Source organism: Leucoraja erinacea, chromosome 11 (assembly GCF_028641065.1).
Source record: "Leucoraja erinacea ecotype New England chromosome 11, Leri_hhj_1, whole genome shotgun sequence".
Classification (NCBI taxonomy): Eukaryota; Metazoa; Chordata; class Chondrichthyes; order Rajiformes; family Rajidae; genus Leucoraja; species Leucoraja erinaceus.
The window spans coordinates 6,715,347-6,734,306 of record NC_073387.1 but is presented as its reverse complement, the minus strand read 5'-3'; the positions used below and the strand labels follow the sequence as shown (position 1 = coordinate 6,734,306).

General features: G+C 41.0%; 1 protein-coding gene across 1 annotated transcript in view; it reads right to left on the bottom strand.

The window, feature by feature from the left end:
• The window catches only part of LOC129701429 (clathrin interactor 1-like), a 157,996-nt gene that overhangs the window by 42,672 nt on the left and 96,364 nt on the right, over positions 1–18,960 (bottom strand). Inside the window, 3 exon segments of the mRNA XM_055642602.1 lie at positions 3,726–3,900; positions 16,699–16,863; positions 18,248–18,356. Coding sequence (XP_055498577.1) covers positions 3,726–3,900; positions 16,699–16,863; positions 18,248–18,356 — 449 coding nt within the window.

The following is an 18,960-nucleotide window of genomic DNA, read 5'->3' as shown; positions in this document are numbered from 1 at the left end:
CCCTTTCACCTTATATCGTCTCTCATAATTCTTTACACTTATATCGCCTGTCAGCCATATTTACTCCAGGGAAAACGGAATCATCCTATCTAATTTCTCCTAGTAACTCAAGTCCCGCAATCCAGGTGACATCCTGTGAATCTTTTCTACACTCTTGCTTAATCACATCTTTACTGTAGAATAACCAGACGTGCGCACAATGCTCAAAGTATGACCAAACTAACATTTTGTACGTTCCAACTCCTACACTTAATGTCTTGGACAATGAGGGCAAGCATGCCCTGTGCTGCCTTCACTAGCTTATCGACTTGTGTTGTCACTTCTAAAGAATGATGTACTGCACACCAATTCAATGATGTTGGCTTATTTCAGCCATAATGATTTTTACTGTGGACAAAACACCATGCGTGTTATGGTGTTTTGGATCATTTGTGTTGGAGGACAATTGATGCCACTTGGGTTGCAACCGGTCTAGATTGGATATCAGGGTCTTATTGTTTGTGGATATCAATTGGTATATCTCAGGACTTACTGGGAAACTGTACAATGCCATCAACTCTGCAAGCTTCAGTTCCAATTTTATGAAGGAGGGAAAGTCAATGGTCACGCTTCTTTAGATAGTTGGTCCTAATAGGAGGCATTCATAAGGAAAAGTTGTGTCCTTTGGTGCGATCAGGTTTTTACTCCTGTTTTTATTATCTCAAAATAATGCAGGCAAATCTTTTGATGATCAGCCCAAGTTTTCCAGTTACAAACAATTGCCTTTTCTACCAGTGTACTACCATGTGCCATCTCCTAAAAGGTGTTTACGTTGCTGGGCATTGGATTAAAGACTTCTCAGCAGATCCACGGTAAAATTCATCATGGCTGAAATAACATCCAGCAACCTGTACTAATGTGCATCCCAAGCCCAAACCAAAAAATGATGCACATTAATAAATAGTTTTCAAACACTGTATTTACTCCTGTGGGGATTCAAAAGGTTCAGATGTGTCCCTCACCATTCAGCAGACCAGATGCTGTCTGTATTACTGACAGCATGAGTTAGCCGACAACACAAAACCCCAAGTGACCTCCATAGCAGCGCAGCTCAATCCCCTAACAAACTATGCAGGTCGAGTCAGGTGAGTGGCACAGCTACAGATAGACGCCTCCAATTGTCAAATAGCTTCCAACCAGAAAAGGCAGTAACTATGCAGCTGTGGAGGTAACTTCTGGTAGGTGCTCAAAAATAAATAAATGGCCCATTTTCTAGATTAGATCAGGTCTTTGGATCCCTTAAGCAGTAATTTCATTTGGAGTTGACTTGCTAAGCAATTACTTTGTTTTTAGGTAAATTATTAATTTCTTTGCAGAAAACAGGAGATATAAATATGAATCAAAACTAAGAATTTCTGTTAATTTGTATTGAACTCATGCAGGTCAAGTTAAAACTAGTTCATTTTTTGAAAAGCAAACAAAACTAATATTCTCCAGAGCATTTAATCAATTGGCCCCAGAAAATTTAGTTTTAGTTTTGAAGTCAAAGCATTCTCATATTGAAGAAGGGTCTCGACCCGAAACGTCGCCTGTTCCTTCTCTCCATAGATGCTGCCTCACCCGCTATGTTACTCCAGCATTTTCGTTATATTGAAGAGCACAATATGTTCCAAATGTGGATGTTCAGTAGATGCAAAAAAAAAGTTACATTGTGTAAAATTCTGTGAACAATGATTGTGAATGAGTAAATTCCCATTTTTCTGACCAGGTTAGCAACAAATACATTTTCAAGACTAGGATGGCAGCAAGTGGGGAGAGAACTATGGGGAAAAACCTACTTGACCACATCCTTGTCAAGTTGGCAACCATTGGTGCATAATCTCACAGATGCGTTGTTAATAATCTGTTTTCACAAAAAGGATATCCAGCACCATTCTGTGTGGCAGTACCATCATGCTAAATTCATAACTGACCTAATAACTCAAAACAGAACCGTACGGAGCAAATTAAGTATTAAAACTGGTCTGTGGTATCTTCAAGGATTGCTCGATGGCACAGCAGGTATTGGTGCTGCCTCATAGTATCAGCAATCTGGGTTACATCCCGATTTATGGTGCTGTCTGTGTGAGTTTGCACTTGCTTACTGGTGGGAGGTTCCAGGGTGAAGTTGGGGAAATAAAGGACATGAGGAGAATAGGTTACATGGAAATGGTTGGGTACGGGGTTGCTTTGAGTGCAGGCATAGGCTTGATGGGCCACATGGTCTTCCTCTACATAGCAAACAATACAGGAGCATGTACTTGTACTTTTGCCAAAAGAGTGAACACCTCACACTAGATGGAACTAAGTGATCCCATAACCAAATCTCTGTAGCTTTGCCAGAAACATTCATGAAAACTAATGGACAATTAATGACTAACACTTGGAGTAATTGCAGGTACTTCTATCCAAGTGATAACAGATCAAAATTGACGAGCCCCAAAGACTTGCGTGAAATATAATAAAAAAGCAACTACAAATGCTGGTTTATACCAAAGATAGCGACACAAAATGCTGGATTAACTCAGCGGATCAGGCAGCATCTCTGGAGAAAATGGATAGGTGACGGTTTGGCACGGGACCCTTTTTCAGACTTATTTGAAATATTTGAACCCATTTTTGTTTCCGAATGCCAAGGTTATGTTCCTGGACACCATCTGAGATTCACATGATGATTATTGTTAATTGTTTAGAACAAGTTCTTGCAATATTACCATGCAGCTAACAATGCACAATACAGTAGAGACTCTTGGCCCTAACACCCCAGGTATGGAGCAGTTGATCCCCAGCCAAACTATTTCAGTATGTTTACACCATTGGTTTCTACCCAATTATATGTCGAGTTGTTTAGTTGTATCTAATCCATATCAGCTCTAATCATTAACATCCTACTTTATTGAAAGATGAGAGCAATGATGGAAGGTGGCAACCCCAATTTCATCAATTGCCAGATTCACCAATATGCTTCTCACTGATTGCCATAATGTGACCCAGAACAAAATCTTGGCTCTAGATCTCATTGTAGCTTATGCCAAAAAATGGCCAATTCTAGAACGGAACAGAGAACAATTGTGGAATTAAAGAAAACCTGCGCAGTGATTGAAATGATAGAATTAAAGAAGAAAGATCTGTGCTTCATAGCTAATCAATTCAGCTTCAAGAAATCACTACAAGTAGTTTATCAGGGTGGTGTTCTTCACTCAATCATATTTGGCTGTTTCATTGATGCTTTTTCCTCTTTCATGGGATTGGAAGTGAGTGTGTTCACACGGTGCTCCTCATAGACCACAGCCAACAAAACAGATCATATTCAGGCTTGAGCTGATGGATGGCACTCAGAATGCCAAGCAATTATTATTTCTAAAGTAATAAGAGATTAGAAATCACAAATGAAGACAACTTCTCATTGTAAAAATGCAGATTGCTGGAATCACTCAGCAGATCAGGCAATGTCTATGAAAAGACAAACAGGTGGTAATTTGGGTTAAAGATCCTTCATTAGAACAGGAAAAGAATTCTGATAAAATGCTTTTGACTGGAAATATTAACAGTTACTTTTTCCACAGAGGCTTCGTGACCCATGACAATTCCAGCATTTTCTGCTATTTTTTAGATACCATAGTGATTTCTCCCACGTTGATTTGAGGCGCATGTAGAAACATAGCCCAGGAGAAAATCTGCACATTAATTTTGAAGGGATAATTTACCTTTCTGGTGAGTCATCTTTGTCTTTTTTTCTGAACTTGTTGATCGTATCATCAATTGTGGTCCCAATTTTATCACTTATCTCTCCAAGCTTTTCACTGAATGGAAAAACACCTTTGTTGCCTCTGTCCCAGTCATCATCCCATTTGGATCTTGGCTCTGAATCATATCTGTCACCTGCGCAACACAATGGAATAAAATGACATAATTTTAGCAACCATCTTCAGCTTGCCTTGACATTCCACAAATCCTAGCTTTGATCAGGTGAACCATAAACTTTCAAAACACTTTTAAACTGTTCTCAGATCACAGCAATGCCTGTTATCTGTCTTTTTTGAAACAAAAACAAGAAACAATAGCGTTTATAACTGTAATAACTGAAAAGTTACCAATGTTATTAGCAAATGCATTGTTAACATATTTGTCCCTGTATCTTTTAAATTAAAATATTACAATGTTTATTTAAAAAATGTTCTTCTTAGTCCTATGGGATTGAAGAGACTTAAATCCCAACTCCATTCTATGTATTCTGAACCACTCACTTTCCCATAGATGTGCAGTGGTATGCTCTTACTGCAACTCAAAGAGCTGTTGTGCGCTCTTGACATACTGACTCACGGCTCCTTCTGAATCATCCTGGAAGCTCCATCCCAATATTGCATAGTCATGCACACGGGATTCCCATATATTTATGGGGGTGCTGCATTACTTTTTCCCCCCCGCACAGGATACTATGAAGATATCCTTGAATCATTTCTGCTCTGTGGTCAAAATGAGATCTGATGTTGGATGTGCCTATGGTGTGGCTTTATCAAGAGAGCCTACAAATGCAATTAAGACCTTAGCAGTGTCGTTCGTGGGTCAGGATGCTGATTTTAGTTCACTTATCTTTCCCTTGAATTTTAGTAATTCTACAGAAACAGCGCTGGTGGCACCTTTCCAGTGTATCCATTGTGAAAAAAGGATTATCAAAGAAACATAAAATGTGTTCACGGTTCATTTCCACATACATCTCACAGTAGTTAAGCTATGGATGAACTGTATCACTTGTAACCCAGCGTCTGCTGTTCCTCGTTTCTACAGTTAAATTCTCCATCAGGTGTAAATGCTGGTGCCAAAGGTGTTTGTACCTGTGAGTTTAGAAGAACACAAATTGATACCAGAGTCTGTTTCAATACTGCTTTATTGATTTTTAATAAATTGTTTTGAATTGTAATAATTGATGAAATCTGCATTTTAACCTAACCAGGGTATCATCATCCTCTTAGCTCTAATGTTTTAGGAGGACCTTATTTTATTTTCCTGGCTAAGGCATAGCTATTTTGGCTAAACCAATGAGCGTTTAGGCAAAGCAACAAAGATACCAGACTATATTATCAACCATGGCAGTGGTTGATAGTATAGTCTGCCGTTAGCGGCGCCGCATTGAAGGCGCCTCTCCCTACAGTCTGCCCGTCTTTTTTTTATTTTAATTTGTCTAACCCGTTTGTTTTGGGGAGACTTTAGTTTTCTATGTGGGGGAGGGGGGAGGGTAAGGGGGAAACCGCTTCCCAGTCGCTTCCTGGCAGGGATGCGACTATTTCTCCGAGTCGCGTCTTCGTCTCCCCCTCCTCGCGACCTACCACTGGAGCGGAGCGGCCTTTCCTACCGGAGATCGGGGACCGGACGAGAGTTTCGGCAGCAGCGTTGGATTCACCGGGGAGCGGGCGATACCTACTTGGATCGCCGTTTAAAGCTCCGGAGCGTTGGGCCCGCTGCTCCAACATCGCGGAGCTGTAGTTCGCGGAGCTCCCAGCACGGGTGGCGCTGACCGACATCACTGAGTCCCTGGGGCCCTTGGCCAAGGGCCGCCAGCGTTGACTCTCCGCCCGGCGCGGCTTGGGGATGTCGGGAGCTGCGGATTCCGGTGGGAAGCGGCGGCCGCTTTGGAGGTCCAAGCCGCGGTGGTTGGCCTCCCGTTCCACGTCGGAGTTTCAACATCCCGGGCCTGAGCGGCGGGCCGCCCGTAGCGGCGACTGCGGAGGGCTCCGGAGGCCCCGACACGGGTGAACATCAGGAACATTCGAGAAAGATGACTGACTTTGGTGCCTTCCGTCACAGTGGTCAACTTTGATTCTGCTGTGTGGGGATGTTTTAAGTTGAACTCTATCATGTGTTGGGTCCTTTATTTTTATTGTATGGCTGTATGGTGATTACATTTCACTGTGCCAACTGGCACACGTGACAAATAAATGTATCTTGTATCTTGTAAAGGCAGTCAGATGGTTGGACATTTAGGTAATTAAAGTGGAAAGGACGAGTAGTTGAGATGTTAGTAAACCAAACATTGACAGAGAATTTGGAGTCAACGATTTACCCTTGTAAGTAGTGCTGAGACCATGTTGTGGAGAGGTTCTCATCCTTTCCGTTGGGCTTCGGAAATGTGGGTAGGCATAGTGGTAAAAGGTCTATCTACTAAATGCAGCAGTTGGACAGGTCCCATTACTCTCTCCGTTGAGGCTCCTCAACCTGCTGAGCAGGTCGAGCATATTTTGGCCTTTTTTACATTTTCCAGTAGCTGCAGTTTTTTGCTTTTCCTTTTATTAAATAAATTTGTTAAACAGATTCATTCAGATCTTTTAAACCGATTGTGAACTGCATGATCCTATCATAGTACAAGCAGCTCTCATCCAAATTCAGCTTTTCTGCCAGCTTGATTATGGAGCTATATAACAGGGGAAGAAAGTAAGTGAATCTTATGAATATTTAAGTAAGTGACATTGTGGGGAACTCAGAGAGACAGACTAAATTTGCAGCATAAATCTAATCAATTATCTCTTGTTGCTTGGTGCATGTAATGTAGACGAGAGCAAGTGCACAAGAGTAAGTTTTAAGATAATACACTGTACAAAAGGAGAATAAATGCCAATAATTCTATCAGCTGTATTGTGACAAGAAACAAAGCCACGATTTTTCAATGCAAGGTACCTAACCAACAGCAGAGTCTTTGTCAATGGCAAATTAATTTTTACATTGGTTAGGCATCTGTTATCCAGAAAAGGCTGTAATATTAATAAAATATCAAAGCTAAATTCCTACATTTTAATTTTGTATTTTCCATTACCCTCTCCTTTCCTAAATAGAATAGGTCCTGCAAGACTATAGTTCCACCTGTTTCTAATTTAGTATCACAGTAATGTCACTATTCTTCATTCAAGAGAGTTTATTGGCTGCTTTATCATGATCTGAACCTCGGGCAAAAATAATCAAAAAGTGAGCAATGCTCGGATCAAGCAGTTACCTGTGGAGACATAGTTAATAGTTCAATTCAATGACCTCTCATCACAATATTGGAAGGTTTGAAATAAGCTAGTTTAATATATAGAGAACAGAAGAGAAGAGAAACAAAAGCTGAAGCAAAGGCACAATCTTATTAAGGGCAGGCATTGCTGAAAAGGAAAAGGGTTTCCACAAATCACTGGTGCAGGTGCCAACCATTCAAGTTGCACCAATGCATGGCAGTAGCAAGGTAGGCCTTTGGATGCATAAGAGTCAGAGCAGGAAAAGCATTAAAATGAAAAGCAACAAGAGGCCCGAGACCACGTTCAAGGCAGACAGGGGGCGTTTCCAAAGTACAGTTTCCCTGATGTAAAGGAGACCATATTGTGAACATGCATACAAGATTGAAAATAATGCAAGTAATTCATCTTGTAGTCAATTTGGCACCTGAGGAGTCAGTGTCAGAGTCGTAAAGTGCGGAAACAGGATGTTTGGTCCAAGTCAACCATGCTGACGAAGACACTCCATTTAAGCAAGTCCCATTTGCCCATGTTTGGCCCATATCCTCCTTGACCTTTCCTATTCATGTACCTGCCCAAATGTCTGTTAAATGTAGTTATTATACCTGCTTCAAATCACTTCATCAGCCGCTTGTTCCACATAAACACCACTTTGTGTGGAACAAGTTGCCCCTCAGGTTCCCATTAAATCTTTCCCCTCTCATCTAATCTTTTCAGCTTAAGTACATCTTTCTAATAGCAGAGTAAACAAAACGGAACACATTACTCCAACAGCAACCTCACCAACATCTTGTACAACTGTACCATAGCATCCCAATAGCTACACTCAATTCTCTTACGGATGAAGGCCAATATGCCAAAAGGCTTCTTCACCATGGTAAAAAACAGGTAAGAAATATTCAGAGGACTTTGCCCATCTCCTATGGCTCCACTTTGAGATGACCTCTTTGGTTTTTGAGGAGCCCTCTTCTCTCTCTACTTACCATTTTTCCCTTATATATGTATTAATTAATGAAAGTTTTTTTAGTTCTCCTTAATTTTAAATGCCAGAGCCATCTCATGACCCTTTTTTGCTCTTTTGATTTCCTTCTAATGTATGCTCCTGAACCCCCTTCACTTCACCAGAGAAACACTTAATCCCAGCGGCCCACACCTGACCCATGCCTCTTTATCTTGACCAGAACCACTATTTCTCTTGTCACAGAGTTCGTAGCCGCCTGGATTGTTCTTCACTCTAACAAGAATGTGGAGACCCTGAACCTTCATTATCACACTCTTAAATATCATCTCACTTTTCCAGACGTCACTTTGCCCACAAATAACCAACATTAATCAGTTCCTTTCTAATACCTTTCTAATATCATCAATGTTGGCCTTGACTCACTTTGAACATTAACTTGTGGACAAGCCCAGTCCTTATCCATTACTGTTTTAAAACTAATAGAGCTGTGATCGATGGTCCAAAAAGCTCACTCAAAGACACTTCAGTCACTTGCCTTGCCCAATTCCCTTAAAGTCAAGCTTTGCCCTCTCCCTTGTACATTGCCCAAGGAAACGTTCCTGAACACACATGACAAATTCAACCCCATCCAAGTTCTGGAACTAGGACAGTCCCAGTCTTTATTGGGGAAGTTAAAATCCCCTACTATGACAGCTTAATCAAGCTTGCATCTGTATGGAATCGCCCGACATATTTGTTCCTCTAATTCACAACGACTATTTGTGGGCCTACGGTACAATCCCAATGAAATCAGCATCCCTTCTTTATTTCTCATACGCAACATGCTTCCCGAACCTGATACTATTACAACATTTTAAAAGACATTTGGACGGTTACCGGGATAGAAAATGAGTGGAGGGCCTAATGCAGGCAAATTGGATTAACGTAGATAGGCATGGACGAGGTTGGCAGGAAGGGCCTGTTGTTATGCTCTATGTTTCTATAATTCTATGAATTACTGGAATACATAGATGTAATTCAATATCTAATGTTTCCGTTAAAAAGAAAGAAACCTACGTGGTAATCTGCACCACTGAATTTCCTAAAGAACATGTACATCTAAACCTTTTTAAAAACAATGCAGAAAATATGTTTATTTTCAAACATAGCTAAGTAATTTATTTTTGAGATTCTTACTTTAAAGCAAGATTCTCATCCTTTGTACACAGAACAGCGGTTGGACAATACCAACACCCAAATGTGAATATATAGTCTCTATTTTAATATTGCTGACTTACTGGCCGATAAATCCCAAATGCGAACACCAAAATCAGCTGCTGCTTTAGAAATTTGTAGGAACATCCATTTAACAGTTATTCGGGACTGTTTGTGCCATCGCCCGGTGGGGAATCGCCTCAGCGCAGAGGGAGAAGAGGAGGGAAGAGACTGCAGCCCTAAGATTTTTGCCTCCACCACAGTGAGGAGGTGTTTGGAGGACTCACTGTGGTGGATGTTAATTTGTGTTTATTGTTGTTTATTATTGTATTATTGTATGTATGACTGCAGGCACGAAATTTCGTTCAGACCGTAAGGTCTGAATGACAATAAAGGAATTCAATTCAATTCAATTATTCACATCCCTCGAGCTCGCCAACATAACTGATAGCTGAACAACCTGGATTTATATGGTGCTTTTAACAAAGAAAATATCCCACATTTGTGGGATGCTGTGCCAGAGAAAAGTCCATTAGGAGAAATAAGCTCCAAATAAATATTGATAACTTTGGACATCATTCAAGTTTAGCTCACTGACAGCAGCTGGCTGTCAGATTCTTATGAGGTGTAGAAACCAAAACAAAAGAATTTTGTAAAGTCTGTGGTGATATGTAGACAAATCACCTGAAATTATAATGCTGCTAACTACAGTTCTATTTATTACTAAAAGGTCCATATATCTCAATGAGAAAGATTCAGATTGCTCCTCTTCGGTTGTTTCCCATCAGATCCCATGAATAATCCAAATAACTTGACAGAAAACCTCAAACCTCAAATTTAAAACTTATTGGATATTATGTAATGCTCTAATACATGACATAACTCTTCCACCATATATAAAATACACAAATAGAATTGATTTACTGTAGCATTTGTGTAATTGAGAGCTTTATGATTAATGTAAATGAGTTCAGCTGAAGGAATGTGCTTCCATGCTGCTAGATGTAAAGACATACGAAGAGCATTGCATAAGCTTTGAGGACTATTTCCTGACCAACCCATGCAGCATAACACAGGAAGGGGAAGTGGGACCATACGTTTTGTACCCTCAGTTCTGCTAACAATACAAGCATCTACACTGAATGTAATAAAGTGCAAGTGTCGAGTAACCAAGAGAGAGAGCGTTTTATTGTCATATGTCCCAGACAGGACAATGAAATTCTTACTTGCTGCAGCACAACAGAATATGTGAATATGTAAACATTGTATATAACGGGGAAAAAAAAGAAAAAGTTCAATAAATAACAAATATAGTGCAAATAACAATAGTATTTTGCAGTTCAGAGCTCATAGCTTATTCGTTGTGTTTAATAGCAAGATGGCTGTTGGGAAGAAGCTGTTCCTGAACCTGGACGTTACAGTCTTCAGGCTCCTGTACCTTCTTCCTGATGGCAGTGGTGAGATAAGTGTGTGGCCAGGATGGTGTGGGTCCATGTGACTTTGGCTGCCTTTTTAAGGCAGCAACTACGATAGATCCCTTCAATGGTGGGGAGGTCAAAGCCGGTGATGGACTGGGCAGTGGTCACAACTTTTTGTAGTCTTTTTCGTTCCTGGATGTTCAAGTTGCCGAACCAGGCCACGATAAAACCAGTGAGAATGCTCTCTACCGTCCACCTGTAGAAGTTTAGGAGAATCTTTTTCGACATGCCGAATCCCCGTAATCTTCTCAGGAAGTAGAGTCGCTAATGTGCCTTCTTTACAATTGCATTGGTGTGCTGGGTCCAGGAAAGATCTTCTGATATGTGCATGCCCAGGAATTTGAAGTTATTGACCCTCTCCACTGCCCCGTTGATATAAACAGGATTGTAGGTCCCTATCCTTCCCCTACTAAAGTCCACAATCAGTTCCTTGGTCTTACTGATGTTGAGAGCCAGGTTGTTGTGCTGGCACCATTTGATCAGTCGGTCGATCTCACTTCTATACTCTGACTCGTCCCCATCTGTGATTCGTCCAATCACAGTGTAGTCATCGGCAAACTTGATGATGGAGTTCCCACTATGACCGGCTACACACTCATGGGTGTAGAGTGAGTAAAGCAAGGGGCTGAGCACGCATCCTTGAGGTGCTCCCATACTAATTGTTACTGAGGATGAAGTGGTTCCTCCAATTCGAACAGACTGTGGTTTGTGGATGAGGAAGTCGAGGATCCAATTGCAGGGGGATGCACAGAGCCCCGGTTCCGTGAGCTTGGTAACCAGCTTAGAAGGGATAATGGTATTAAACGACGAGCTGTAGTCTATAAACAACAGCCTGACGTAGGTGTTTTTATTGTCCAAATGGTCCAGTGTGGAGTGGAGAGCCAGTGAAATTGTATCTACCGTTGACCTGTTGTGGCGGTATGCGAACTGTAGTAGGTCGAGGTTCTTATCGAGGTAGGAGTTGATATGCGCCATAACCAACCTCTCAAAGCATTTCATCACCAAAGGCGTTTGTGCCACTGGTCGATAGTCATTGAGGCACTCTTATTGGGCATTACTCTTCTTGGCACCGGTATTATTGATGGCCTCTTAAAGCAGGTGGGAACCTCAGATCTTAGAAGTGAGAGGTTGAAAATGTCTGCCAAAACTCCCGCCAGTTGGTCTGCACAGATCTGCACAGACTAAACCAGGTGGTAGAATGGAGCAGCTAATAGCAATTCCACCGCACAGCTCCAGTAACCCGAGTTCAGTCCAGAACTCCACGCTGTCTATAGAGTATTGACATTTTCTCACTGTAATGGCATGGGTTTCCTTCGGGTGCTCCAGTTCCATGTCACAGATAGGTTTTATCAGCCCCTGTAAATTTCGGGTGGCTGTGTAGGTGAGCATTGAAACTGAAAAACAGGTGGGTGGCGCGAGTCACATCGCAGCGGCCTCTACAGTCCGTCTGTCTTTTTATTATTTTTTGTCTCGTTTGAATGTAGTTTTTATTTTTATTTTTTTGTGTATGTGTGTGGGTATGTGTGTGGGGGGCGGGGGGTGGGGGAAACTTTTAAAATCTATCCCCTGCACGGAGAACCCGACCTTTTCTCTGTCGGGTCTCCGTTGTCGTTGGGGCTGCAACGTGGAGCGGCCTCCAGCAGGAACGACCTGGGGCTCCAGTCGCGGAGCCTGCGGACCTACTCACCATCGTGGAGCTGGCCGAGTTCGGAGCGGGTGGAGCTGTGGTGGCGCTCGGCCGCGACCTGACCCCGGAGATTCGGAGGCTTACCGCAGGTCTGGTGGATGGTGACACCGGGAGCCTGCGGGTCCCTGCTGGGAGACCACTTTTCGGGGCTTCCGCAATGGTGACTTCACCCGCCCGAGTTGCGGGGTTGAAGAGTGCCTGGAGCGGGGCCTTACATCGCCCGGCGCGGCTTGGAATGGCTAGCGCACGCCGGGGGCTCCAACATCAAGACCCGGAGCGCAGCCTTGCATCACCCGGCGCGGCATAAATGGCCGCGGGACAATTACCATCTTCTGCCGGGGGCTTTGACTCTGACATCGGGAGGAGAATGGGGAGTGCAGGGGAGAGATAAGTCTTTGCCTTCCATCACAGCGAGGAGGAGATGCGCTGTGATGGATGTTTGTGTAAATTGTGTTGCGTCTTGGTTCTTTCTTGTGTGTATGACTGCAGAAACAACATTTTGTTTGAACCTCAATGGGGTTCAAATGACAAATAAATTATATTGTATTGTATTGTATGTTGAGAACTCGACCAGATATAGCATCAGGTCCAGGCGCTTTCGGAGGATTTACCCCCCTGAAGGATCTTCTGACGTCGGCCTCTGTGACTATGACTGTAACACCGTCAAGGCGAATAGGGGCTCGGGAAGGCACATCAGCGTTCTCCCTATCGAACTGTGTTTGCAGGTACAGTACTTACTGCAGGTATGCGCCCTCTTTGGTAACTAGTATTGACCACCAATCTCATCTTCCCATTCCCACCACTTTCCAACTTCTGCAGAGACCGCTCCCTCCACAACGTCTTGGTGGATTCATCTCTTCCCAATTCACCCCACCACAGGTACCATCCCCTACAACCACAGGAGATACACCTGCCCTTTTACCTCCTCCCTCACTTCTATTCAGGGACATGAGCAGTCCTTCCAGGTGCGAGAGGGGGCTTCTGATACACCTCGTCTAACCTCATCCGCTGCATCTGGTGTCCTCAATGTGACCTCCTGTACATCGGCGAGATCAACCTTAGGCTCGGTGCTTGTTTTGCCGAGCACTTGTCCTCCGTCCGTCTTGGCCTGCAAGACCTCCAGGTTGCTAACCACTTTAGTTCCTCTTCCCATTCCCATACTGACCTCGTAGTCTTGGGTTTCTCCATTGCCAGCTTCTTCCCCACAGCCATCAGACTATTAAACTCGCCATCAAACAAACTCTGAACTATAACAGCCTATTGCACTTTATCTGTTTATTTATGTGTATATATATGGTTTATGCTATATAGACACACTGAACTGTTCTGTATTTTGCTTACAATACTCTGTTGTGCTGCAGCAAGGAGAAATTTCATTGTCCTATCTGGAAAACATGACTCTCTTGACTCGACTTGACTCGAAATGGATCTCATGGGCATGGGAAAGTGCTGGTAGGCGGAAAATGAAGGAATCACTAGGAATCATAAGAAAAATAGGGAAAGTTTGTTATATGGTCAACCTAACTGCCTTACTGGAAAAAGAAGATGGGGAATTAGGCCAGCTTGCTAAGGGTATCTTAATGGTCACGTTGGAACAGTGGATTTCTATCCCACTCACTTTATAGCTATTGAATGGGGTCTGTCTGACCTATCCAATGTCATAAACGACTGGAATTCAGAAACCTGTGCATGTACAATATTTATTTTCCATTGGTGGAAATATTGCTCACACTCCGTGGGTGAGTGCAGATTTGCTCTCCATTTTCAAGTCCCAAGAAATTTATATTTTGTTTGCGAGATCCACACCAATGACTTCTGGTACATCCAGTTATATAACTCACAATATTCACTAACTTTGGCATGCAGCTACTTTTACCGAATCTTGATATTAAGGTTACTTACTTTTCATAATTTCATTATCTATTGACTTCTTCAACCTAGAAAAAAATCAATCTACGTGGAAAGTTCTTTGGTCTTAATTTATCATTGTGGTGGATAGGCTGGTTACTCCAAAATAGGGTGGACACCAAGAGTAACCACCATTACACTTTGAAATATGGCCATTCAGAGCACTTAATGCCAAATTCATCAAAGGTTTTGCTTATTACAAGCCATCCCAAAAGTTGCGTATCCAATAACATCAATTTTAGCATGGAAACGTGCACATCTTTTGCATCTTAGCCCATCTTTTGACATGAAATTATTTGGAGACTATAAAATAGAGTAAAAAATACTTAACGATTTTAGTTCTATCGTGCTGGTTTTGCACGTGGATTTGTAAAAGGCAGGTTATTCTAAATGAACCAGAGTAAATCTTTTGAAGAGACGCAAGCAGCAAACAAGAACATTTAAAAGGACCTCAAGGAACAGGTAATTCAAGCTGAAGCACATGTAGGCAAGTAAATGTTCTGAATAGGAAATAAGCATTTAGGAATGACCTAATGGTCTCCAACTACTATTCACTGTTTTTATTAGCATAGATTATGGGATAGAAATTCACATTTATGTGTCTAGATTGATGGGGGGTTTTTAATTTAAATCTTGTTTACTCTGTTTGCAAGGATATAATACATTAATGGGCCAAAATATGGCAAATAGATTTCAACATAAACAAATGCAATGTCATCCACTGCTACATTTTTACCTTTAATAAAACATTCGGTTCTGCTCAAGGGTTTCAGATGCACACAGATTAAAATGCCATTGATACAAAATAATTAAATTGACAACTAGAATATTTCCCTTTCTAAAGAAAGAAAATACAGTAGGATGGAGGTAGCTACAAGAGTGAAACCAAGCCTTGTTTAGACCACAATGGGTGCACTGAGAATATTTCTGGGGACAACTTACAGTTTACAGGAACATTATCTTGTAAGGGTTAAAATATAAGCTGTACACATATTGGATTGTATTGCCCAGAATTTGGAAAAATTGGGATGATTTGATAAAAGCTTTCAGACAATTGAAAGAAATTTAATATGATGGTGAGAAAATGCTCTTGTTGAGTAGGTCATGGGCCAGAGAGAATAATCTAAAAACAATAGAACCAGGATTAAGGAATTAAGTAAGGAAATTTTTAATGCAGGGAGTGGCAGAAATTTAAAACTATTCTGCAAAAGGCAAATAATGCTGAATGAGTTATTTATTTAAAAATTGTAGTCCCTTTTTTTTACTAGCAGTGATATGGGATTGTGGATGATACATGGAGTTATGCGATAGAGCAGCCATAATCTCACTGAATGGGAGATCAGAGCATACAGTTAAATGGGTCATCTTCTTCCTGTGCTTTTAATCCAGTTTCTTACTCTACAAGACCACTGCTTCCCATCTCCCCGGTGGGAGATGGCTTCCCATCTCCCACCGGATCACCTACAAAATCCTGGTCCTCATCTACAAAGCCCTCCACCATCTGGCCCCCCCATATCTCACTGACCTCCTCTCCCCCTACCAACCCTCACGGTCCCTCAGATCCACATCAGCCAGTCTCCTCTCCATCCACAAATCCAACTACAACAGAGCCCTCCTCCAGGGCACTCCCATCTGGAACTCCCCCCCCAACTGATCCGCAATTCCGTGTCCCTCATCATCTTCCAGTCCCGCCTCAAGACCCATCTCCAACTCTGCCTATCCTTAACCCCACGGTCCCTCATCTGTGCTTAAATCCTCGTATTGCCTTTAGTGTACTCATGTCTCTACTATTTATTTCATCCGCTTACATGTTTTTCCACTTGCTAAATTTGTAAGGTGTCCAACTCTCCGCCCATAAATAAAATTTAATTATTATTGCTGCTAGAAATCTCCAACTTCTGTTTCAAAACAGTTGGACAAAAGTACACCTCATGAACATTATAGACTAAGCACAACCAAGTGTTAACCTGTCTTCACACCATTTCCAGCTGTGTACTTTCAATAAGGACCCTTAAATAACACAATTCTGCCCTAGAGTTATGTGACTCCCTGCTAGAAGTACAGGCAACACTTCGAGTTTTGGCCTTTCCATCACTACAATTTGAACACTTAGGATTTCAAAAGGTCATAGAATGGGCATAAAAGTATTATTACCAATTGACCATATCAGACGAGGAACCTTTCTTGGGTAGGCTGCACAACAAAATATGATTTTGTACACATTTTTCACAATTTTATTGTTGCGCGCACTTTTTGATGTTATCCATTAAATTATTCAGGTATAAAAGTTCAGAGATTTTTGGACGTCACTGTATTTATTGCAAGGCTAGGTTTGAAAATTGTTTCCAAATGTAAACTAGCTCAGCTTCATTTTTACCCCTTATTAATGGATTCTTCAAAATATGCTTCAAAGTCAGAATCATAACATTATTCGTCTTTTTTTATGTCACAGAACATCTCAATACTCACTGTATCTAAAGCCTCCCGAACTGTCTGAAGAAACCCCAATGTATTTGTCTTTGTTTTTCTTGGCTTTTTTCCGCTCTTCTCGCAGACGGTCATCATCCTGTACAAATTCAACCATTTCTTTCACCTTCTGTCGCACATTTATTCCTTGGTCCTTGCCACCTTCATCTGAAATTAGCAGGTAAACAGACAGTAGATCAACAGAAGCCACAAATCAATAATGTGACAACGTGAATTGTACTTGGAAGGGATTAAATGGGTGAGATCAAAGCTTTCCAGTGAACTGTGCACAAAATAGAAAACCTGTTATTGTGCATTTATCATAAATGTATTAATTATCTTAAAGGTGTTCAGTTAATAGGAACATGGTGATTGGCAAGTTTAGAAGATCAATACTGGAAAACAAGACAGCGAAGTTGACATGAAGCTGGCTGAGAACATTTCATGTCGCTAACACTTCAAACCATCAAGTCAATTTTTTGTTATTCTATTCTTAGTTTTCTCCCATCTGTTTTTGCTTACTGGTCATGTAACAAGTCCACATAAACCATCAGCTCTCCACCGTCTTCTCATACTTTTTTGAGAAAGTCCACACTTTGCAATGACCGTACAATATTCAAGCAAGGCAAATATGCAATCCTATTATGCCAATGTCTTCAAAGGAACATTTAAATCACAACTATTAAACAGTGATACGAAAGAATGAACACTGACAAATTCACTTCCTTAATTTAGGTCAATTTGTAATTCTTTGATTGCTTGCCTCAAAATATTTAGTTTACATCTGCTGGGCCTTAAAACAAGTTTTGTTTTAAAAAAAAGTGTGTAGATTTCAATTTCAGACTTAAAGTGTCATGGTGGTACACCAATTAAAAATTTGCAACATAGGCCTTTCTAATATTGGCTATACGAGACTGCATTGCTAATTACAGTAAGCAATAAATGACACTGTTTGATAAGGCATTCGTCCCAAATATAGCTATTAGACATGAAATTGCAGAGCCTTGACGATCCAACAGAATTTAACCACATAAAAATGGCACCTGGATTATTATTAGGCTGTACATTTAGATCTGACAAAGTATATCAGTTTTATTTCAGTCTCCTAGTTTTAACTTTAATGTCAAAACAATAAAAACATGGCCTTATTGCCATTGCATTGTAAATATTATTTGCAGATTTTCTTGCTTCTTCAAACAGATTAGTCTGTGTTGGTGTCTAACCTTTCCTTCCTATGTAATTAAGGCAATTTCTTTATGAGCATCACAGGGGAGTCATAGCTGTTGTGTTTTTTTTAAAGAAAGACCTGAGCACACATGTTGTGCTAGTTGTGTTGTTATTACCATGTCCTTTCTGCGAGTTCTTGTCTTCACTAATTAATACTCTAGGGCCCCCAAATCTCAGATTCTGTGCACTTCAGATAGTGCCACCAGTCACATTCTAATTAGTGAGGGAAGCTGATCTACTGGCTCAAGTGACTGACAACTCTGCTTGCTGATATAATTTGCTCAAAGCTTTTCATTTTGCTCCCTAGCGCCAGAGGTTTACTTACCTACGAAGTGGTAGTTTTCCATCGAACGCAGATCGTAAATGTGTTCTCGGGCACTGGTAACTACTCGTTCTGACCCATTCCGTATGAGGTAAGCCAAAAGTAGCAAGGACTGTAAAGGGAGGAGACGGCAGTAGGGGAGTGAAAAAAAAAAGCAAATAATTTTATGTTTCTGAGAACAAAGTCACAGACTGTCACATTGTAATGATTGCTTTCTGCTTTAATAAAATACCATGAAAGTCTGTCAGGGGGAGGAATTCCCAGCACAAATCAAAACTGACAGCTGCAATATTAGTTTACCAAATTAACAGAACATAAACAAACTTGCTTTCCACAAAAGTAAAAATTAGAGATATTGATATGTTCACAATAAACTAATTAGCAAGACGAAACCTCAGCCCAGCTTCCATTTGGTTGGTGTACATAGAAAACACTATATTTCAGCTGTTATATTAACTTCAAAACATAAAATGATCGTGTACAATTATAGTTGTGTACAATTATAACTGCACTACACTTTAATTTTAAAGAGTAAACTATTAGTACATAATATTTAATTATTAAATTTAGAAATTGCACTCTACACAATAAGATATTTGGTTAGAAACTTTAACAATTAAAAGAGGATCTGAGAAATCAATACAATGCTGACAATATACACTTTGCACTTTCCCCCTTAATAAATGCAATTGACATCCTCTAAACAAAAAAGAGAG